General features: G+C 37.9%; 2 protein-coding genes across 4 annotated transcripts; one reads left to right on the forward strand and one right to left on the reverse strand.

Moving 5' to 3' along the window:
* Window positions 1-724: 724 nt before the first annotated feature.
* LOC122647930 (alpha-1,4 glucan phosphorylase L isozyme, chloroplastic/amyloplastic-like) lies at window positions 725-12601 on the forward strand (the record flags this gene model as incomplete). The annotated part of the gene is made up of 10 exons (XM_043841225.1): window positions 725-1020; window positions 1977-2094; window positions 2239-2724; window positions 2862-3014; window positions 4663-4791; window positions 4945-5181; window positions 7961-8037; window positions 10293-10479; window positions 11311-11511; window positions 12348-12601. Coding segments are annotated over 10 exons (2001 nt in total), but the record flags the coding sequence as incomplete, so codon positions are not given.
* Window positions 12602-14180: 1579 nt separating this feature from the next.
* LOC122647929 (myosin-16-like) lies at window positions 14181-22658 on the reverse strand. Of its 3 annotated transcripts, XM_043841223.1 has the most exons (9): window positions 22531-22658; window positions 21332-21391; window positions 19203-19305; window positions 18023-18632; window positions 15729-15864; window positions 14987-15154; window positions 14792-14902; window positions 14279-14484; window positions 14181-14241 (listed from the first exon to the last, which is right to left on the reverse strand). In XM_043841223.1, exons 1-9 carry the CDS (start codon window positions 22609-22611, stop codon window positions 14196-14198), a joined length of 1521 nt encoding a protein of 506 aa, XP_043697158.1. In that variant the 5' UTR covers window positions 22612-22658; the 3' UTR covers window positions 14181-14195. The 3 variants fall into 3 exon arrangements, with proteins under 3 accessions (XP_043697158.1, XP_043697157.1, XP_043697159.1); XM_043841222.1 differs by having other exon boundaries at window positions 14181-14484; XM_043841224.1 differs by lacking the exon at window positions 22531-22658 and adding an exon at window positions 21510-22097 and having other exon boundaries at window positions 14181-14484.
* Between the last annotated feature and the right edge of the window lie 1980 nt (window positions 22659-24638).

The raw sequence follows: 24638 nt of genomic DNA on the forward strand, positions 1-24638 counted from the left end.
AATATTTACCTTGCATCATTACTGTTTCTTCCCATTCGTTACGGTTTCTCTTCTGTTAATTCCTTCTTTAGCTCCTCGAAGAGCTGGCTTGGTTGGGCCTACCCATGTCCTTTAAGGCATCCTTTTTTTATGTTGATACTCCACTGGAACAAGGATTTAGGTGTCAGTTTGATCAGATTGGTCACAACCAATACCAATCTGGATTGCCCAATCTGCACGATCCGATGCTGATACTTGAAACCCTGCATTGGATTAAAATTCTCACAATTGACCACATTATCTTGAGGACATTGCATTCCCAATATTTTTTTTATTAACCAAGATTTATTGCAGAAGGGAGAAAAAAAAAAAAAAAAAACAGAAGGGATATTAAAAGGTCGAATACAACAAGAACAACAACAGCCACAAAAGGGCTAGAATAATATTTTGTGACAAGGCAAGCTCTTGGGGTAAAGTAGCTAACCAAGTGAACAACTGGTTTTTTTACCCATCTTCCTTTCTTGTCTTTTGTCTTTCCATCTTGAAGGTGCTTCAAAGAACACAGTTCTTTTGCTTTCTATGATCGCTGGCACTCATTAGTTATGGATGACAAGTTTTCTATTATTTTTTCTTTTGTGATGATCAACTGTATATTTCATCCTTGGGCTTGCTTTCTCTGTTAAAGTAATTCCCTTACCTTATGAGGTTAAAAGAAAAGAAAAAATAAAATAGAAAGTAATTGTTGATTGAATACTGTATTCTGAATCAGATTTGCTACATATTGTACCCTGGGGATGAGTCAGTGGAAGGAAAAATTCTGCGTCTGAAACAACAATACACACTGTGCTCTGCTTCTCTTCAAGATATTATTGCTCGTTTTGAGAGGAGATCTGGAAAGTCTGTGAACTGGGATGAATTTCCTGAAAAGGTTGCAGTACAGATGAATGACACTCACCCAACTCTCTGCATTCCAGAGCTGATGAGAATATTGATAGATATAAAAGGCATGGGGTGGAAGGAAGCTTGGAATATTACTCGAAGGTAATTTGGTTTGTAGTTGTTGCACATTAACACAAAGGTTCCATTTAGTTGCAAGGGAAATTAAAGGGAAGGGAAGTGAAAAATTTTAAACCTAAAAAGGAAACGTTGGTAATCATTATCCAACATGATTTATAAACTACTTAATTCCTTACCATAATTAATAATAAAGTTATTTAGATGTAATTTTTATTTTACTTTTTAAATCCAAGGGATTTAGATGCAAAGTAAAGTGAACTTTTATAACCAAAAATAGAATTATTTGGAGTTAGTAATATAATCATGTGAGGTAATAATTGCAAAAGTTTCTTTTTAAGGTTTGAAATTTTCACTTCCTTTCTCTTTAATTTCCATTACAACCAAACAGAGCCAAATTGCAGTTACAAGTCATATAGTGTTCAGGACCATTAGCTGTTGTTTGCAATTTCTATTGAGAAGGTTACATTGTATACTAGGTGGGACTTACCTTGTAAGAACCCTATTGGATCCTAACAAAGATTCAATTGCATTTACACCTTTCAAATGTAAAATGATTGCTTCATTAATCATCCTAGGAGCATAGTTATCAAGGCGACTAGGAGACCCAAGGCGTTGGAGGGGCGCTTTGGCGACAAGGCACCTGCCTAGGCGTAAGCAATGATAGTTTTATAATTATGCTTATATGCAACATAAAATCCATATCAAAGCAATATGATATAATTGTGCTAGTAATATTCTAATATGAGAAAACTAACATATAATAAATAAAGCATAGGATATAATATAATCATATTCATAAAAACAACTAAGTAATAAACATAAATCAACAAAAACTCGTGAAGTATTATAATGTATGCTGTCACAAGGCAACAAGGCGTCCAAGGTGACTCCTTGACACCTATGCCTAGGAGGTACTTAGCTTAATATTATAGTCCAGTTTCAGTAGGTGATATTCCTCATCATCCTTACCTATCTGACAGGACTGTTGCTTACACGAACCACACTGTTCTACCTGAGGCTCTGGAGAAATGGAGTTTGGAGCTTATGCAGAAATTACTTCCTCGACATGTTGAGATCATAGAAATGATTGACGAGGAGGTATTGTTAGAAGAAATATGCTAATCCCTCCTGTTAATTCATATAAATGTTCTAATGTACTCTTATTTTTTGTAACTTTAATATTCTCTTGTATGGTATTTCTTATGTGTTGTACATTTCCTCTGCTTTTTATGCTTGAACCAGCTAATTCATACCATAATTGCTGAGTATGGTATAAAGGATACTGACTTACTGCAGAAGAAACTGAAAGAGATGAGGATTTTAGACAATTTTGATTTTCCAGCCTCTGTCCTAGATCTATTTGCATCAGAGGAAAGCTCTGCTACTGATTTCAGTGAAGATGTTGAAGTCTCCGTTGAAGAAGTTGAAGTCTCCGTTGAAGAAGTTGAAGGGTCCGTTGAAGAAGTTGAAGTCTCCGTTGAAGAAGTTGAAGGGTCCATTGAAGAAGTTGAAAGTTCTGATGCAGAGATTAAAGCCACTGATGAAGAGGATGAGTCTGAAGGAAAGGATACAAAGAAGAAGCAACCAGTGTTTTTAAAACCGGATCCAAAACTGCCAAAGGTGGTCCGAATGGCTAATCTTTGCGTTGTTGGTGGCCATGCCGTAAATGGGGTTGCTGAGATTCATAGTGAAATTGTTAAAACAGAGGTCTTTAATGACTTCTATAAGGTAGTTTTACTGTGTGGCTATCTTACAATATTTTGCCTTTCCAGGATCGTTGTAGACCTGGAGAATTTTGGTCCATGTTCTCATGCCAGAGAAGTTTAGAGATATACCCACTGATTTTACATTCATTGCTTTGGCAGTTGTGGCCTGAGAAATTTCAAAATAAAACAAATGGTGTGACACCAAGAAGATGGATCCGTTTTTGCAATCCAGATCTGAGTAAAATCATAACCAAATGGGTTGGTACAAAAGACTGGGTCCTTGACACAGAGAAGCTAGCAGAACTTCGAAAGGTAGTTCACCCTTTGTGAATATATCATTCCTAGAAATATTGCATCTATTAAATTTTAGTAAGTGAAGAAAATTTTGATTTTCTGCCCCTGTTTCCCATCACCACTTGGCTTGTCCTAATTCTTTCAAAAAATTGATCTTTGATAATTTGAAGTGAGAGTGTGAGACCTTTCTCCTTCAGCACATGTAACCCTCTATAGCTAATATGATATGTAGGTCAAACATTAATTTCAAAACTTCAACATGTCCAGCAAAGTATTAGAAACTGTACATCTGATTATTATTTATACACTGTTACATCAAATTGTTTCCATGGATGCTCAAGTATATTTTCTGTAATATATTTTTATTTGAAAAATGTTTTTTTTGTTGTCCAACGATAATGAAATTTCTGTTGTCCAATGTATGGAAATGATGACAAGTTTATTTTGGGAAGCGGGTGACCTGTTTTAACCTATGGTTAAAACAATGATTAGGTTAAAAGTCTAAAAAACTTAAACATTGTTCTTTTTCCTGTTTCATGTCTACTATGTGTGAATTTTAGGCCCCAAAAGGCTGGAAATTTAATCTTCCTGTGGCTTATGCTAATGAAGCTTTTTTTGATATTTGGTAGATATTTTCTGTAATATGTTATTCTTTTCATTTTCCATTGTGGTTTCTGATTTCCATTGTGTTGACTTTTCTTTTTGGGAAAAAAATCTATTCAAATGTTTATAACCAGGACTCAGCAACAACAATATAGTCTTATGCAAACTAAATGGGGTCGGCCACATGGATCCTTGCTCTCCAATCAGCCGTATTCGAAGTCATACAAGATACGAGGCCTAAGTTATGCATGTCTTCCTCACCACTTCTCCTAGGGTTATGTTAGGCCTTCCCTTGGCTCTTTTAGTTCCTTCAATCTGAATCAAATCACTCCTCTGTACTGCTGCATCCCAAGCCTCTGTTGTACATGGTCATGCCATCTCAAATGACTCTCTCGAAGCTTATCATGTATTGGAGCCACTCCCAACTGAGCTTTAATATGGTCATTTCTTACTTTATCCTTCCTAGTTTTGCCGCACTTACCTCTTTCATCCTCATCTCTGTTGCACTTAGTTTATCTATATGACGTTTCTTTACTGCCCAACATTCCGCAGCATACATCATAGTTGGTCGTATAAGTCCTATAAAAGCTTTAAAGGAATATGCCGATCACACAACACTCTGGACGCACCTCTCCACTTCATCCATCCTATTCTAATTCAGCCTGTCATTTAATTTACTGGGAACAAGGACTGTTTGCTTCTCCATTCCTTGTCGTTATTGTTTTTTTAGCCTTTTCCTTGGTGCTCAAATAAGTATTGGTACTAGTTGGATTTTAGAATTACATTAATTAGGGTAAATGTTGTGTCGGTGTCTTCTTTTGGTAATCTTCCTTTTTCATGATCAAAACTATCTTCTGCTGGAAATATTGGCCTTTATATCATTACTGCAACTTTTGTTCCTTCAAGTGAGATGGGTCAACAGGGAAGGAAATGAATTCCACTGTTAATATTCATTCCTGTGCAGCAGTTTGAGCACTTTAACTTAATATTTGTTCTAACAAGACCTTTTTGTTTACTTAGTAGTTAATATTTGTTCTAACAAGACCTTTTCTGTTTTCCATAGTTTGCGGATAATGAAGACCTACAAACTGAGTGGAGGGCAGCAAAATGGAGCAATAAGGCGAAAGTTGTGTCATTAATAAAAGAAAAAACAGGGTATGTTGTCAGCCCTGATGCAATGTTTGACATACAGGTAAGCTTGGCAACGATAAAGTCTCTTATATTTCTTCTAATGCTGTTGGTTTTGCATGTAGAATAACTCATATAAAAATATAAAAGGTCCATCTGATAAAGAAAGATTGCATCTGGGTTGTGTTCCCTATGAATAGCATTAACTTATTTTCAGGTGAAACGCATTCATGAATACAAGCGCCAATTATTGAATATCATGGGAATTGTTTACCGCTATAAGAAGATGAAAGAAATGAGTGCTGAAGAAAGGAAAGAGAAGTTCGTTCCTCGAGTATGTATATTTGGAGGAAAAGCATTTTCCACATACGTGCAAGCTAAGAGGATAGTGAAATTCATCATAGATGTTGGGGCTACTGTAAATCGTGATTCAGAAATAGGAGATTTATTGAAGGTATGCTTTGGCTTCTAAGTATTAATCATAAGCTCTGAAGATGTCAGTTTGCTTGCATCAGGGATATTTGACAATTCTTATCATCCCAAAATTTCTTCGCAAAATGCATTCTGTTATTTTCAATTATTGATGTTCAGTTGTTATTTGGCTGTGGAAAATTTACATGTTATGTCGATCTTCCAATGGTCATGAAATTAAGGCAATACTTAAGAGTTTTGTACCTGACCAAGTTGATTGATTTGCTTAATTGGTGAAACTTGTCACTGTTTTTACCCCTAACTTGGTTCAGTGCCTGTCTTCAATTACAAACTCTTTAGTTACTAACTGATAACTTGCATTCTTATCAAATAAAAGAAGAAAATAAAAAAAGAAAGAAGAAGATTCATCCTTTTGGCATGCAGCTCAGTTTTGTGTGTTTTCAGAAATCTCTTTCTTCCTCTCTTTTCCTTTTTTTTTGTCCCCCCCCCCCAACAGGGCATGTCGGGATCATCAGTAGGTGGCAACTAAAAGCTAGATTCAGGTGACTCACCCGATAAGCAATGGGGGAAAGAGACATGCTACTGTGGATTAGAGCCATAAATTGAAACAGAAATATGGGTGTTACCAAGTGGCTATGGATTGAATACTCTCAAGTGATGATTTGGTGGGCCTGCATATGACGTAGGAAGGGAGTTTCCCCAAACCCACAGCATCAATCAAGAATATTACAATAAAGGGTGAAATATTAAGGACTAAATTATCAAAAAAAGAAAGGAAAAAAGGTCTCTCCATGTAGGTACAAGGAAAAAGGGAGAGTTTGGAAGAGTGAAAAAAAAAATCGATGGAAGGATTAGGTAAGTCCTCGCTTCCTCAGAGAAAAAAAGGTAATAATAATTTAATAGTAGAATGAAGATGCTGGTCCTGGACATCAAGATATGAAGTTTATATTCAAAAACTCAAGAAAGAAACAGAGAATAGGAAGAAGTTGAGGATAAATAAAAGAGATGCAAGGATCTTGCCTAGCGTTGCACTTGCTCATCAAAAACTACAATTTTATTTCATCATTGCAGTCAATGTTTCAGAGTTACATCTTTATTTGTATTTATGACTAAGCCCAGTCCTTATATTACTTGCACAAAGTTCTCACGAAATTATATTTTATTATTAGAGGAAGGAAATTTTCTGATTATAATAAAATATAATTAGTAACACAAAACCAATATTTAATAATTGTATGTGAGCAGCCGGTAGCTCGGTTGGTTGGGGGCTTGCCAGTTGAAGTGCATGCCCCCCAGGAGGTCAAGGGTCCGACTCTCCTGGTCACATTTGTGCCATTGAAAAGGCACCCTTTCCCTCTCCCCCCTCTCCCCCCTCTCCCTCCTCTCCCTTGGTAGTTGTAGGTTCTGCTGGCTTGTCTTAGCCTTCCCTTTGTAGTTTGTAGTTGGCCTATGGGCCCTAGATTAGGATCGACCAAAAAATAAATAAATAAATAAATATCTGTATTTATTAATAAACAGAAAATTTCTTACTATAAATAATAAAACAGAATTTCGTACAGGGTAAATCTGTTTGTAATTGAGCTGGTTACAACTGATTTTCGTAACCTCTTTTCTTTGCCCTTGGCAGCATCACTTACACCCTCTTTTAAATGAGGTCATTTTTGTAATTTCTTTCCCCTCCTTTTTTCTTTGTTTCTTTGTTGCTTTGTTTCAAATTGGACCCTCTCCAGTCTCCTCCACCACCTCAACCGCTCTCTGATTAGTCTACTCTTTGATTTCTTACCACCCTCTCTAATTAGGACTTTCAGAGTTCCTTAATCTTTGATTCGCACGTGGCTGTGTAGCTCCAAAACCAGGTGGGAAATCCTGAAAAGTCTTGTGATTGACCAGCAGGTTGTTCCTCAGATGGTGGAACCAGATATGCCACACCATCATCCCTAACCTCAGGTCTGTCTAGATTCTCTGGAGCACAAGAATGTCCCCCCCCCCTCCAAAAAAAAAAAAAAAAACAATGAGCTCAACATTAAACAGAATCTCCCTATCTATGACGGATTGACAGCTACAAGCCCCGGAATATTGAGCAAACCTCCAATCTTGACGTGAATCGTTGGTTCACTGAAACCTGAAAACAATTCTTCCTATTCTTCCAATCCACCACGGGTAGCACCAAATTGACTGAAAATATACGTTGTCCTAATATGAAAAGGTAAACCCCTTGGAGCAACCCAACCACTTCCCACAAATTACAATCAACTTTCATGTTGCAGCTGTGTTGACACTGGAGAACGAGGTGGAAGAAGAGGAGGAAGGGAAAACTCAAAGGAAGCATGGGTAGTGTAAGTATTCAAGTGAAAAATTTAGGGGCAAAAAGGTAAGGTTATAATTTCTATTTGTATCCTTCCTGGTTCCAAACAGATGTGCCGTTTCCTAAATAGTGAATTTTTATTTACTAATGTAATAAAATTCTTAATTACTAAATGGGAAGAAATAAATTTATTAAACACACTAAACTGAATGTAAAAAAAAAAAACTGATAATGACTAAAATTGCCTTTTAAGAACAAAATTTTCAATTTTAATTTTATGAACTCTAGAGTGATTATCCAATTTCTTGTTTCAACACAATACTAATATGAAGTTTGGAATTGTGAAACCGATTTTATAAAAGATAAAAGACCAGAAGATGCTATATGATGGTAGTTGCATTCAAGGTTGGATATTGATTGATTATATTTTGTGCATCAATTTCTTGCTGCGAGTTGATTCTGATTGGTAATAAAGTTTATTTCTTTATTTTTTTAGGTCGTTTTCATCCCTGATTACAATGTTAGCGTTGCAGAATTGCTTATTCCTGCCAGTGAGCTTTCTCAGCACATCAGGTATCTAATATATCTAGGTTGCAGGCCTTAAGCTATTATTTTGAACCATGGTATCCCCCCTCTACTCCAATCCCCCCCCCCCCCACCCCCTTAAATCTCTCTCCCTCTCTGTGAAGCTCAACAGAATGACTCTAGACACTAACTGGAATGTAACATTAGGGATTTTTTCAACTGGACAAACTTGGCAAATTGATATGATATAGGTAAACAAAGAGTTTGATGTAATCTGGAGTAAATTTGGTTTTTTAGGACTGCCCAATTAAAGTTATAGCATGGAGAAAAGGATTTGATGGTTGGCCTTGATAAATACAGGGATTCGCTATCAGTTGGAGGTCTGGGGACTCTTAGGGTTAGCTTTGGAAAGGAGAGTTTCATCAAATAAACAAACAAATTAGGAAATAAGAACCACAAATAGATAGCCATTATTTGGATTACATCAGTAAAGTCTAGAAATCAAACCTAGATGATCCATTCCATTTACTACCCTTCTTTTCATAGCCATTATTCGAATTACATCAGTAAAGTCTAGAAATCAAACCTACAATTCTTCACAGCTTTCAAACTTTAGAGATTTGGATTTGGCATCAAGCCAACAAGCCGGCACACATTAATCTTCACTCATTGTAATGAGGAAAATAACGATAATAACCCTAGATATATGCTTCTTATGTCCTGACTGGATCTTCTGATCCTAATTAAAGTCAAAATAGGATGATAATTGTACCTCGTTACTTTTGGTATGCATCAGTAGTTGTCATGGGTCACACTTGGATAGATGCATGTGACTCTATGTGATAGAGGACCCCGCACTCATCTCAATGTTTAAGTTTGTGCTCAAAACAAGAAGGGTAAGTGCCTTAAAAGTGAGTTCAAGGTTTCAGATCGCTAGATTCCGTTATAATGAAATGGCATTTTTTAAAGTGTTAGGAAACTTTAATCTCACTATTAACCACTTCTTAGACTTGTTTTGAGCTGAAATTTGACTACTGAATGGGTGCATGTTCTTCTATCACATGTACCACACGTGTCCATCCAAGTCTGCCATGTCAAAAGTAGTTATGGATAGAAATGTAATGAGCAGTTGGTTACATTTAGTTTTTTACCTAAAGGCAAATTCAATAAAGCATTTAAAAAAAGCAGAAAGAAATCCCATCTGAAATTGATGGCCATAACTTTCTCAAATAACATTGGATTCACGAGATCCTGGGTTTGTTAGATGGGTACGCAAGAAACTGGTATAATGGTCCCTAACTAATGAAGGGGAAAAGGTTAAGTTTTAACACCCCCCCCCCCCCGGGAAAAAAGATTATATCCTCTAACCAGATAGTACTACTGTCACTCAACTTTACTAAACTAAACTGAAAACGTCTCAAAACTGGAATATTGCTCTCCTTAAAAAAAAAATGAATATGACTAACATTGAGTGTGGCAAAAATTAAGTCAAACAGTAAACTTGATTATACTCAAGTCTGGTTCTTAAGTTCTTAACAGAAAAAACTAGAGTCTATAGTCAAATAGTCCTAAGAGAATGGTTATTTTCAGCCACTGAATGAGGTGCCACTGGAAAATTTTCCTTTTTCCTCTTATCATAGGGGCTGGACCTGTCTTGAATCTCTCATCTTCCTTCGCCTGTCTTGAAACTGTAGAGGTTTCATTTAAGAACTGGTTAATGAAACTGATCCAGTAGTTGAGGCAGTTGGTCATAACTCATAACTCAAGATGCATTACCTTTGTACCCTCAAACATGGATGTCTAAATACATATTAATTATTGTATTTGGGTGCATATATGATTGTATAGTGCCCTGTGTGGGTCTTCGGATTTTTTTTTTTTATCTCATTCTTGTTGTAAAGTACCGCTTTTTCTGCGTTTTCTTTGAGCAATAAAATCCTTTACCCATACTGTGCATATTAATTATTAGATTTGGAAGTACATTTTTTTTAGAATATTAAAGAATAAAAAGGGTCTTTTTTGGAAGAAAAAAAATTATAGATGGTTTAACCAAATGTAGCAATACATTGAATGGTGCTGGATTCACAAGCTTGGTATTGGTGAAATTATGCCAGCCCATTCCCACCACCCCCTCCTAGAAGAGTACAGTATGTGCATTTAAGATTGTTCGACGTTGTTGGTCAAAGTTGCATCAAAGTCGTCTCCTTTTCATGGTTCTAGATTTGTGAAATGTGTTTCAGGGTTCGATATTACCTAAATTCATCTTTATTTATTTCTTTCCTTCTATTTTTACCTCTGGGCAGTACTGCTGGGATGGAGGCCAGTGGAACAAGCAACATGAAATTTGCAATGAATGGCTGTATCCTGATTGGGACCTTGGATGGGGCCAATGTTGAAATAAGGGAAGAGGTTGGAGAAGACAACTTTTTCCTCTTTGGTGCACAAGCTAATGAGATTGCAGGCCTGAGGAAAGAAAGAGCTGAGGGCAAGGTATGTAAAACAAATTGAAATACATATTATCACTGGGAAAAAAATATTTGCAGATAATGGGCGAGCCATGGACCATGGTGCAACAGTTAAGTTGCGCTATTGCAACCTTTTGGTTGCAGGTTGGAAACAGCCTCTCCTGCAAAGCAGGGGGTAAGACTACGTACATTTGCCCCTCCCAGACCCTGCAGTAGCAGAAACCTCGTGCACTGGGACGCTGTTTATAAAAAAAGATTTGCAGACCGAGCTTAATCTTAGAGGAGAGAGAGAATTTACTGGGCACATGCTAAAAAGAAGCTATACATGGTGTATAAAAAACATTATAAAATCATTATACACCACCAGCCATATCTTAACTGCTATACAGAAGCTTAGTATACAACTGCTATGGCCCTATGTATATGACCTCTCTCCCTACTCCCTCTTGACCTAGAGTATCAGTCAAAGAGTTGGCTGATCCTGACCTCCAAGAAAAAGAAATGTTCTTCTGATGGCAAGGCACCCCGCTTTTGGGATCAGATGAACCAAGCCTTAAAGGCACCTCTCCATCCCATGACAGCTACTTGATTACCGAAGCCGAGAATCTCCTTCCACCACTAAGTTTGTCCATGGTTGCATTGTATATACCATCCAACCTTGAATGATTGCTTTAAGCTGCACTGTATATGAATCTGCCCTTCCCACTGGACCTGAGAATATGGAAAGGATATTTCCGAAGGATCTCTGAAAACTCCTCTAACTCCTTCAGGGTCTGGATTTCCAACACTGCCATCTAAATTCAATTTAACAGTATAATTTATCCTCTATATTTGATCTATCTGTTATTGTATGCAGTTTGTGCCAGACCCTCGGTTTGAAGAAGTAAAGGCATTTGTCAGAAGTGGTGTTTTTGGACCCTCCAACTATAATGAACTCATTGGATCTTTGGAAGGGAATGAGGGTTATGGGCGTGCAGATTATTTCCTTGTTGGCAAGGACTTCCCCAGTTACCTGGAATGCCAAGAGAAAGTAGATGAGGCTTACCGAGACCAAAAGGTTGGTTTGCTTACTACATCTGGAAAAAAGTTATATTCCCTTATACATGCAATATTAAGGTAGATGTATGATTTTCATGGATAATTATTTTCTTTCTTTGCTCGAAGATTTTCATAAATGAAGACATATTTATAAGTGCATGAAGATGTACTTGGGTTTATCTTTGCAATTTATGCAATGAATCTGCATTTATCTGTGCATAAATAAACTTGGCCTTCATCAATGTCTATGAGCAAAAGAAATGCATCTGTGACTGCACACATGGGTCAAAAGTAAAGAATCATATTTATTCATATCATGTGTATAGTCATGCATATGGTAAGATCTAGATGTATAATTTTATAGATGAACATAAGCACATGCACATGTATGGAATTGATGTCGGTTTTGCCTTTGCACTTCCTGTAGTAGATATGAATGAATTCCTAGTTGCAAATTAATCAACTTTCATGGATCTCCATGATGAGATTTATCTGCAGTTACATACATGAGTCAAAGTGAAAAATCATGTACATTCATGTGAATCATATAAAGAAACTTTTAATGTTCTACGGCCATACTCATCAATGCTGTATCTGCATCTTCTGCGTCTGCATGTGCCCTGACATTGCTGAGGTGAGAAGGTATGTGTGACCGTGTAGGGGGACGAGTGTCTGGTTTTTGTGTGCATGTGTGTCTCTGGACATTCATTCATGTTCAGTGTTTGCATGTACATTCTACAAAAAAAATTATCTTTTTTTTTTCCTCGGTGCGTGAACATTACTGTAAAGCATGTGCCTACATCCACGTGAAAAAAATATTACATTTTCTGATATTTATTGTCAATGTTTGTGCAGAGATGGTCGAAAATGTCAATTTTGAATACAGCTGGTTCATACAAATTCAGCAGTGATCGGACAATCCACGAATATGCGAAAGATATATGGAACATCAAACCTGTTGAGTTACCATAGGATGTTCATATCTGGTTGGTTTTCCATGGTGTATCTATTGGGGGTTTACCTGTGTTCTTGCCGTCTGTAATATAACTTCTTTGATGCTTGAGCTGTAAAGTTGTCAAAGCAGTACACGTATAATAATAGCAGCAGTGGAGGGGGGGGGGGGGCACTTTTAAAGATGGTAGGTAGTCTTCTGCATCTCCTTTGCATTTTATTGGAGTAATAAAAGTCTGTAATTCCTTGACCATTTGGGAAAAATTCCAATAGCTTTTGGATGAATAAGATCAATGAAATAGGCTGGGTCGTGCACTGGTGCTCTTGTAGGCAACTCAACTGATTGATTTTTGGTATTCTCTACCTCGGACATATAAAAAAGAAAGGCAAAAAAGAGGAGGGACGGTGGGTGGGTGGGTTTTTTTCTATCTACCCATCTAGCTGATCCCTTCAGAGTATAAGAGGAGTTTCTTCTACATCTACAAGTTTTGCAATTTTTTCCCCAATGGCAATGTGTGAAGTTTTTTTTTTTGGGTATTAGTAAACATACAAATCACATGCTAGACTCGAAAGGTTAACTGACTTTTATGGCCACGGAATGATTGATACACACAACACATCCGATGTGGAGCTAAACCCACACACCTAACGCAGCTTTTTTTGATATTGGTAAACACACAAACTACATGCCAGACCCAAAGGGTTAATCGACTTTTAGGACCACAGAATGGCAGATATACCAAAACTTATTACGATACTTTGAAATTGCTGCCAATGAGCTCAACATTCTAACTTCTGCGATGACACAGACGAACCAGGTCCAAGTAATTTTGGCAACAGTTTGGATAATCAGATATTCTTCAAACAATGTCTTGTTAGCAGGACAAGCACATAGCCCCACCAGAGACGCCGAAGCAGCCGAGGGATTGGCAATCCTACGCTAAGAACGGCGACAACACAGCAGAGAGGTTGGTAGCTTCAGCAAAGGGAGCCTAACTCTGGGTTTTTAAACCTTGGTTATTAGAAACTAATCTACGTGAATAACCATAGCAAGCTTAGGATTTTTGCGGTGAAACAAAAAATATAGGATGTTGATATTTCTTGAAGTGGTTGTAGTCCAAGCTTATGGCAGGGCTGTGCATAAGTGATTTCTTGTTACGTTGGGTTATTGTGCCATGTACAACATGGGTCGTAGAAATTCCTGAGATTTGGGAATGCTATACTCATTTGTCAAGTTTAAGGATGAAACACTATACTGTTACTTCAGAATCCAGACGAGTGGTAAGAAATGAGGCAAGAAGCAACGCCGTCACAAAATTAGAAGTCCAGCTAGGGTTAGGATAATTCGACTGTGCTGTTCTAACCTTGCCTTCGGGCTGGGTCTTTCAGAAATTGAAATCACGGTGTCCCTGGGATTAACATTCCATTGTTTGATGCTTCAAGTTATCCAAAACCTGTTGAGCCATAGTTCTTGATTGTAATTTACACCATGCATACTAGTATCTGTACTTTATTTTTTTGCTAACGAGGGTGTCTGGACCTTCGGCCCGACTAGTTCCCCAGGCACGCGCATACACCCTTACACATGTGCATTAGGTCAGCACCAGATCCTATGAGAACCATAGAAACCGTGGGGTTGGGCCCAAGGGGGTAAGGGGAGTCAAACTCAGGACGCATGTTGATTTTGGCATGCTCAATTGCCTACTGAGCAGCCACAACCTTGGGGTTGTTAATAGAGATCCAATGATACAGCTACAACATGACAGATGCTTTTTTCAGAATTTCATTCATATTGCATCAATCCAAATTTCTGTTTCAATGTCTGGGTTTTTGGAATTTCTCTCTCTCTCTGTAATAGTTCATTGTCATTTGAATGCCATGTTATGGCTGCTCTAGAGATAGTGTAATCATCAGTTGAATCCAATTCAGAAGGCTCGGCTTTAACAGGCTCTTCTGTTTGACAAGAAACAGAAATATTTCTTGAGATTGGGCAGTTCCCGCAGCTGCACACTTCGTCTCTCTGTGGATATATGCTTAGTCCCTAAAATAAGGATAATAGAAACCAATAGTGAGTAAATAAAATTCAGAGAGGGTGGGACGTTGAAAAGAAAATGAAAATAATAATAAAAAGAGTTACACATGCTAGAGGCAAGAATACTCTAGATTTTGCTACCATGCTCCCTTTCACAAATGTCTAATAAGAATAGATGAAACTTTTCATCTTGACAAAAAATATAGAAGACAGATGTTTTCATAGGAAAACATATAAGCCTTTCTGCTCCTGGAGATGAGAGAAACAATTTATAGAGCTGAGTTATTTGCAATTAAGTGTTAAAGGAGAAGAATACCTCCCAAACATTTTCTACACCATAAACCTCCATGGATCTTGATTCAGCTAATTTCTGCATTTCACGAAGTTGACTGGTGGCAATAGAAGACTTTCTCTGTTCTTTGCGAACCTTGTGTCAAGAAGAGAAAGGAATTCAGGAATACGAAGTCTAAAATCCTTGCTCTGAAAATTTGGGCAGTCAAAGAATCAATACCTGTTCCTCTAACTCAGCTATTCTTCGTAGGGATACTTGTTCAATGAAAGCACGGCGTTTGCACTCTTGTTCAAGCATGTCCATAATTTGGTACCTCAACTCGGCCATTTCCTGAGTTAGGTCTTCTGCCTCTTCCTTTGCCTTGAATTTCTCTTCCTTCAGTTCTTCCTAATAGTCACTTAAAGAATATAGTTTAAAGTCGCCATTAAGGAGGGTGCAATATAAGCTCACCCATAAACTCAGAATAAGATACTTAATTTTCAAAGAATCTCAATCTTTGAATTCTCTTGGAAACATCAATTTTATAGTTGCTTCTGAGAAAGTTTTAAGTTTTCAGGAAGTATTAAGTTTTTTTTATTTTTATGAAGGTGTAATCATACAAACCACATCAGGAAGTATTAAGTTAACCACATCATCACTTCTCATTCACATCATAATAAAATTAAGGGCAAGAGATCGCTGCCTGGTCGCGTAGTCCCTGCACCAGTATGGGGGCCAATGAGAGCGTGCACAGTGGCATAACATGGATGGAATATTTTATTTCACAGGGGGTGGGGCGGTAATTTAGTGCACTCCTGTGTCTGGGCTCAGGGGCCATGTGACCAGGCAGCGTTCTTTTCCCTAAAATTAAAAAGGGTCATCATCTTGCAGAATTGAGTGGGGATTTTTTTTATAGATGTAGTTTGATTTTTCATGAACATGTTTTGAGGAAGCATCATGATATTCACATGTAGGCTCATACCTTGAGCTGCTCCACAATAAGCTCATATTCATGGATCTGATGTGACATCTTCTCCATCTCCTCCTTTAAATCTTCATCTAAAGCAGCTACAACAGCCATTTTTGAGAGGAGTGGGCCCAAAACTTCCTCACAAGTGCTTCATAAATAGCACAACATATTACAAAGAGTGCAAAAATGGAATCCTGAATGTAAATTTAAACATGATTCTTGCTAGATATTCAATGAAGAAACAACTAACTGACTATTGGAAATAAAAAATTGCTAGGTATTCCACCAAAATCAAGCACCTAACATTGGATTAACCTAAAATATATGCATGGATACAAGCACGAGAATGGAAAGGTTCCCCAAAAGACCTTAAATATCTGCCACCCTTTAAATGCCTATAAAATGGAATTGGAGAAGCAAATATCAAACCTGGCATGATGCATGCAACTTCAATTCACCTACCAGGCAGAAAAATGATGAATGCAGTTCAATTCATATAACAGGCAGAATGAGGAATCTTCAAACTTGGACCTTCCTGTTCCTAAAATTCTTACCAGTCCATAGCAATATCTTCCATACTGAAGTGAGAAGCTTTCACTCTCCATCCTTTTTTTTCGGTGAATATAAAATGTATTAAAGTCCCAAAAAGGGAAACAAAAGTCCATTAAGGACGACAATACAAGCCCATAAGGCCAGTAAGAAACAAGGTGACAAAAGCCCACATGGGCATATCCAATGCAACACAAAAGCCCACATGGGCATGACCAATGCAACACAAAAGCCCACATTGGCTTAAAACAAGAGCAATGAAGCCCATAAGAAAGAAGAGGGGCAACAATGACAATTCCAGTAGGGTCCCCCAAACCCTAACCATCAATCTCAACACTTTCTTCTTCCTAGCCGCCAAGACGAAATCAGGAACCGCCGGCAAGAAGGCAACCAAGGTGGAGGGGTGCTGGCCTTGTGGAGGGCCACGGCCAATCGAGCAGCTGGTCTAGCGAGGGAGACTGCCATGACGGAGGGCGCCGGCCTTGCGGAGGGCAACGGCAAAGAGGCTGCCGGCCAAGCAAAGAAGGCACCCTAGGGCTGCGGCTTTGCAGCTGGCAGTGAAACAGCCGAAGGCTGAGCGAGCCAAGCGGAACTGGCAGGAGGGAGGCCAAGCGAGGCTGGCGGACGCAAAGCAGCAAGCCAAACAGGCAAGCGACCAAGCGGCGGGAAGGTTGCGAGCACCGGTGATGTAGACGACGACGGCGGAGGAGCTAATGAACGAGGGAGAAGCAGAGCCGAACAAGTAGTTGATGGAGAAGCTTGCCCAGCGAAGCGGCTACCGAGTGGGTGCTACCAAATCGAGCTTGGGATCTGACGGGATGTCAGCCAAGAAGGGCCGGCAACCAAGGGAAACGGCAGGCCTAGCAGAAGAGGTGACCTGCCAGGCAGCAACCTTACAGAGCGAACGACCAGAGACTGCAGTTCGAGAGACTTCAGCCTGCGAAGTTAGTACCGCACATAGGAAGAAAATTGGAGAAAGGGGGAGGAGGAAGCAGAAGAGAGAGAGGAAGAGAGAAGGAGAAGGGAGAAGGTGGGGAGCAGCCCAGCCATACAGCCAGGTTGCTCCAAAGCGGCGGCCAAGAGTTGTTTTCTAAACGCTCCGAGGGTTTTTTGAGAGAGAGAGAGAGAACCTGGGTTTTTGGTTTCCATTCACTCTCCATCTTGATAAGTTTAAAGTCGGAAATTTCTTAGAAATACATGGAGCTACTATCAAACACTTCATCGAAGTAGCTAAGTACTTGTGTATCTAATTAACTTTAAAGCACTAATAGGGGCACCAACAGTACTATAAATATACTTATCAAGGCGTTCTTGAACGCCTAAGTGACCAGTTGCCATATTGTTCAAGGCGCCTAGACAAAAAATAGGGGTAAAAGGGGGGAACAAGAAGGAAAAGTAGGGAAATGGGGAGAAAACCAGAGAGAATGGAAAAATAAGGAAAAATGAACGAGGAGAAGGAGTAGTAGCAGCTGCCATTACCACCAGAAAGGTTGTAGTGGCACTCCGCCATCATAGTTGAAGGAGGAGGAGGTATGTACCGGGAACTCATGCTGCAACCACCACCTCTTCCACCGTCAACAGCAAAGAGGAGGTCCAAATGGGTGCAAGAGAATCTCCAAGGCAAGAACTTTTTAAATGGTGTGTTGCAAGAACAGTTCATGTATGTCATGCTAAAAGCACTACCACAAGATTCTTGCTGGCTATTTTCTCACAAATATAAAATATCTAAATTGGTTAATGAAGCTACTGCAACATACCTCATATCTTCTGATGCAGAAAACAGATTCTCCAGCTTACTCCCAGAAGATTGAATACCGTGTCTAAATCTCTTCTTGTTTTCCAGCCATTTTCCAAGGCGTTCTCCAACCTTTTGACAAAATATTTGAGCATTCCTCTCTGTTACTCCTAGCTTCTCTTTCAAATCTTTGTTCTCCTTCTCCAAACATTCAATCATTTTCTGGGCATTCTGAAACTGGACTTCAAACTCTTCCATTAACTCATCCACCTGAGATTTTTCTTGGTCAGTTGCTTCATGAAATTTCTTTGCCTCAAAGGACCTCTGCTCCAAGGTGATCAGATCAAGCTTCGTGCTCTCTATTTCACACTGGTATTCCAATGCCATAGATGAAATTGACTCATCCAGTTTCTCAATATACAATCTTGAATCATGCAACTCCCCTTCTCTGTTCTCCAATTCTTGCATCAAGAACATGCGCTCAGATTCAGATTTCTCCAGCTCCTCCCTCAGCTTTTTCACTTTGTCATTTAAGTTTCCAAACTCTGCTAGCTTCATCTCAAGGCTGTGCACATGCTCACCCAAACAATTTGCTTCTACACTCCTCAGGTTCAGTTGATCATGCAAGTGTCCTGAAAAACCATAATAGGCTCAAGTTCAAATTAATCATCAGATGATGTCTTGATGAACCTAGTCGAAACAGACATGTATCATAAAAAGACAACATTGGATTAGAGAGGGATTACAGGACCTAAAGCATGAGTTTACATAAAGGGCAGCTTCTTTAGGCCTTAACTTGAGTCCTATCATTAAAAGGAGAGATAAAGAAACCACTGAAGAAAGCTCTTGTCCACAATAAAATATTAACTTTGAATCAAAATCAATTTCTTTTGAATAAATAAAAATTTTTATTACACATAGATGATAGATCGGTAAAAAGGAGCAAATGTCAAGCTGTTTTGTCTCATTATTTCAGAAAAATTGGCATTCTCATTTCCTAACATAACAATGGAAGGTTTATGATAATCTTACTCCCATATATGGTTCACTTAGAGTGATTTTGTGACAACAAATATCCCAGAAATAAGATCTCCTGGATGGATATAAATGTTTCCTTTTTGACAAGTGTAAAAAGATAAATTGAAGGATAAAAGAGTATTCTGAGTCAGTGGCAGGTGAAAATGTGACATGGGTATCCTTACCCATGTTCACAGAATAGTGCCTAACTTCGGTTTCCAACTCCTGAATGTATTTTCTGTCTTCTAAGCGAGCTTCCAATAGTGACTTTATATCAAATTCTAGCCTCTGCATTGAACAAAGCTTGAAAATCAGAGAGAATAGATTACAAACACGAATATGATATTGATATGCTAAATCCCTTTTTTTTTCAATTCTTTCAATAATTGCAAAACCCGAATTGAGAAACTATATACAAACCTGAAACATTTTCAAGTCAACTCATAAGAGCCAGAATCCAAATAATGACTCAAAACTACAATTTCATGAAGATTCTAACAAGAACATTATAAAAAGACTTTCTTTCTTGTTTGTATGGTTCTTTAGGCTGTGCCTTTCTGTTAATGTTGTATACTATGTTTTATTCCACTCTAGTCTTTTAGCAATAAAATCTCTTTGTCATCCATAAATAAATAAATAAATAAATATATATATATATATATATATATATATTCAAAGACCAAGTCTTAAAATGACTGTTCTGGTTTCAATACCTTCATTGAGTTTCAAACTTGACTTTTGTGAATCAATTAAAGTATTAAACAGTATGCAATGAGATTCCTACACCTAATAAAAATACCTGTTGAACATTCATTTCACACTAATTATTGATGTTTTGTTAAACCATTGACTTGACAAATTGCAACAGGCAAGCCAAGTCAAAAATATCATTGAAATGAACATAAGATACACAGTTAAGAGGTCCCTACTGTATAAAACTTAGTTCAATATTAAGGATATGGATTGACTGTGCCACTTTATCCCTTGTCTCACTGTAGCCATTCAGCTTGTGACACGTGGCTATGAGCCCACAAAACCAACTAGCACCTCCATATTATTCTGAAAATTTCTTTTCTTCCTGATGAATTAGTTTTACTTTTCCTTTCCGAGCCTCTGCTTCTTTCCTCTTCCAAATCAGCTGCATAGAAGAAGTAGCAGCCCTTATCTTACTACTTCCAATTTGGGGACAATAACAGTCTTTATCTTGTTCATCTGACTTGTCAACCTGTCTGAGCTGTAAAGGCATTGATGAGCAAGCTGACAACTTATATAAGAGACTCTGTAATTCAACAACTAGCTTGAACCTCTTCAACCAGAGTAGCTTTCACTCTTAATGTTTCTCCAATTGTTCTCCATATTCACCTTTTGTCATCATCAGCACCAAACCTATGGTACCTTTTTTAGTGGACTCACGGATCACTATTTTCTAGTAGATTTTGTATTGATGGAGACTGATCCAGTTCCATATAAACAATGACTGAATTATACATTGAATTACAACAAAAAAAATTCAACAGTGGCTGACTTTCACATTTAGAGATGCTATTCTTGAGACCTGAAGCTTGAAAATCACAGAAGAAAAACTTATATTCAGTTTGAATTCTACTGTGTTGATGATTAGCTGATTAGGAATACACGCTCACCATGCTCACAAAAAAAGAAGGTTAGTTTAGTTATTTTCAAAAAATATGAAGAGACTACTATCTTTGGATGAACCACTTTTTACACTGCCTTAAAAGGGTGCAGTAACAAGGATGTACAGGCATTCAGAGGCCTAGTATTAAGTTCAAGCACAATTAAAATGTTATTGTAACTTGCAAGGCAACAAGAAAACCAGAAAAGTCATCCTAATAAATGATTGTATTCAAGTCTACCCTCCACACAAGAACACTCTCACAAGCATAAAAAATCTTTGACTCTGATATTGAGTTCTTCTTCCTACAAAGCCCGAATCCCCACTCTACAGTACAAGAAAGTAATGCACGTCCATCATAGCCCAACTAGTTTTGGAAACCAATCTTCGTTTCCAGCACCTCTAGTTATATCACATTGACCAAAAAAGCTACTGTCTTGTTCCTAACACATGCCCACATGACAACTCTTTAGAAAATGAGGTGCCTAGTTAAATGGGCAGAAAATAATATTCAGTCAATAAAGTTCAAACTACTATAGAAATTGAAATACTTGATCATAATTATTTTATGAACTCCCCCAACAACCATGTATGGAATTGAGAAATTGACCGAGTACTTGCAGCATTTTTGTGAATTATACACATGAAATTTAAATAATATATCTGAAGAGTATATATTACTTTGATCAGTTCAGTGCTTTGGGATTGGGATTCTCTTAGCATGTCCTTCTCTCTCTTCAGCTGCATTCAATGAAATAAGAAGAGATTAATTATAAGTGAAACAAAAAGAAACAAGATTCTTGACACCACCATCAAATAAATTAATTGCATTCAATGAAACCAAAGGAGATTTGATTATTATTTTCTCCTCAGCTTAAAAAAGATACAAGATTCTTGAAATCAAAGGAGATTAAATATTATTTTCTCCCCAGTTGCATTCAATGAAATCATTATTAGACCCTTCGTGAAATAAATTAATCAAGAAGACAAATAGGATATTTTTTCCCCCTGATAGACAAAGAATAAAAATACAAGATTCATGAAACCACCATTCAACTTAACTAAAATTTCTGAAAAGTGGAATCAACAATCAAACACAAAATCAATAGATCAAATCTTGAATTTATTGCATCTTGATTAAAATGATCGATTTCTACATCAATTGCCCTTCTCATCTTTAAGATTCCTACTCAATTATCTCATGTCTTGGGTTTTCCATGGTTCTAGTTGTTGGAAAATTATCTGAGTATCATGATGGATAGAGAATTTCATTAGGGGATTTTGAATATTTGGTTTCATACACGTTAGGGGGCTGGAATTGTCTCCTTTTGACTGGTCACCCCCTACATGTGCTGTAGGCACAGTTGGCTGGTAGTGAATTTTCCAAGCTCCATCTTTTCAACATTCTCTTTCTTTGGCTTCTCAACCATGGTTTTGGTGCTTGGTGTCTTTTTTGCTGTGCTGCTTATACACATCTTTTTCTTTTTTTTTCAATTTGTAAGAAACTAAATTAGGACCATTTCTTGTTTATGTATGCCCTCCTTGTGATGGGCCATGCTAATCTTATCACTTAATAATTATTTGTGACAGAATTAGATGAAAAAAAGAGCACCATAATACTAGAGTCTTGTCACCAAGAACTTTCATAGGTGCAATCATTTCATTTGTGAAGTTTAAAGTGTTCCTTCTACTTGTCTTTACCACTGCTCTCATATGTTCATAAAGGTTAGTAAGCATCTAGTAGTTTAGCTAATCTTCTACCAAAAAAAAGTAGTTTAGCTAATCACAAAGCTTAACAGATTCTTGGCAAGGACCACATGATTTACAATAATGCATTATTAATGCTTCAGTACAAACACACAGAGAGGTCGTTGTCATACCTCAGTACACATCATTCCTAAGTGCAAGAATTCATCAATATTGAATGAAGAGTCATTGTCACTCCTGAAGCTACTAGCCATCTGCAAAGGTGTAAAAAAGTTAACAATATGTTAATGCTATATCAGAAAACTAACAAAAACCATCACATATGTACCATTTAAGCATTGCACCTACAAGTGCTAATGTAATAGGAAGCCCATCAAAACAGTCATTACTAGTACCATAAAGAGAAATATCATAGAACAATTTGATTATGTCAATGTGTGTCAAAGGGAAAGATAAGTCAAAATACTTAAAGTCACCATCCCAAATATATAACAAAGGAAACAAAAACCTCTCATCGAACCTGGTGGTTGGTAGGATGCTTTAATAAGTTATCACTGGAGTGGACCTTCATCTGCTTTAATGCAGGACCAGGGTTAGTCTGGTTCAAGTTGGGTTTGGTTCATTACTGAACCAGCTTTTGGACCCAAACCAGCTCTTGCGTGTGGAATTTTCTGGTTTCTTTAAAATCAGGACCATGGGGTTTTTTAGGGCATTTAATTTCTTATTTTAGGTAGGGATATTATTCCTAATTTTCAGCCTTAGGTAGTTAGTTATTATTATTACTCTCTGCATCATGCTTCTAATTGTATTCGATTCAGTAAAGGCGTCAATGTAATTAGGATGCATTATTAGAGTAATCTAGTCCAAAACCATCTAAATTTGACTTGATTAAGGTGGTAGCATGATTAGTAGAATACTTCCCGTTGAAGATATCTCACACGTCCACCCATGTCATGTCAAATATGCATGTTGACACTGCTGGACACCTCTTCGGACACAATTGTAAATCTCTAGCAAAAATGGTCGATAGATCTCTCTTTTTTTTTTTATTTATGTACAATGCTTTAATGTGGTTGAAATTCAATTTTTGCTCTGTAGTTAATTTCTTTTACATGTCGTTGACTAACTTGCTTTTAATCTCTACAACACTACTATTCATCTAAGGCAAATAGATAGGAGAACAATACTATTACTTTTTGCAATTTAAGTCATACCATCTTACATGTAAATTGGAGGGAGTGAGTAGTTTAGATGTTATGGGACGTTATGGGTAGTTTCCATGTTGTTAGGATAAAGTTTATTGAAAGTAGTGTGAACGGGAAATGGTAGTTGTAGGCTTGGTAGTTGCTGAGTAATGTGAACGTGTGCGTGAGATAGTTACTCTTGTAAATCTTATTTAAGAAGTGAAACCTAATTGGAAGGGGAAGAAGATAAGTTTGATTATCTATAATTTCTCTCTTGAGAAACAAGGCAAGGCTTCCTCAATAAAGCCAACCCCTTTTTCCCCTACAATTTCGCTCCCATTCATTGTCTTAATCCATCTATCCTCAGGTACGTAACATCTGGTATCAGAGCCGGTTATGGATCAGAGGGTGGCGAAACTAGAGGGGGATGTCGGTGCATTTCAAGAAGGGCAGTAGAAAATTCTCTAGAAACTTGACGGGCAACAACAAATTCTTTCAAAACTTAATGAGTTGTTTGAGAGACTGAGTACTCAACCCCCCCCCCCCCCAACACCAAGTTTGTGGTCGGCGTAAATTTGAGAGCATCCACCAAAATCCAGAGCCAAGCAATAGCCAATGAGCAACTTCAACTAATCGAAGCTCAAATTAGCACTATAACGGCCAGTCAAGAATGGATGTTCAAGCAAATGCAGATGCGCCAACTTTTCAATACCATGTTTGACAACCATGTTATGTGCCTAATGGGGCCTACTCTAATTTATGGGCACTAGATTGGGCCAGCCTAGTATGGGATAGGTTAAAGGGCTTGATTTAACGCGTCCCATCAGCTTTGAAGCTTTTGGTGTATCGGTCAAGTACCTAACATTTGGTATCAGAGTTGGGCACCATGTCACGGGTTCGAGTCACAGAGAGGGCTAGCTGAAGTAGAGTGAAAGCCGTCAAGAAAGGGCTACCTGCTGCTAGGCAAAAACCATGGAGCAGAGTGGAGCCGCTTGGAAAGGGCTACCTACCGCCAAAGTGAAAGCTACCTCGAGTGAGAGTAGTCGAGACGGCAGTGCACCAAAAGCGTGGTGGTGCAGAATGTGCCTAATGGGGCC

Source organism: Telopea speciosissima, unplaced genomic scaffold (assembly GCF_018873765.1).
Source record: "Telopea speciosissima isolate NSW1024214 ecotype Mountain lineage unplaced genomic scaffold, Tspe_v1 Tspe_v1.0284, whole genome shotgun sequence".
Lineage (NCBI taxonomy): Eukaryota > Viridiplantae > Streptophyta > Magnoliopsida > Proteales > Proteaceae > Telopea > Telopea speciosissima.

Excerpts from the sequence above, each read along its gene's own strand:
- LOC122647929 (XM_043841222.1), bottom strand. The coding sequence starts at position 22,611 with ATGGCTAGTAGCTTCAGGAGTGACAATGACTCTTCATTCAATATTGAT. Across the intron at positions 19,306-21,331 it reads AAAGCACTGAACTGATCAAA|AGGCTAGAATTTGATATAAA; the intron begins GTAATATATACT and ends TGTTCAATGCAG. Across the intron at positions 14,903-14,986 it reads TAGCTGAGTTAGAGGAACAG|GTTCGCAAAGAACAGAGAAA; the intron begins GTATTGATTCTT and ends TCTTGACACAAG.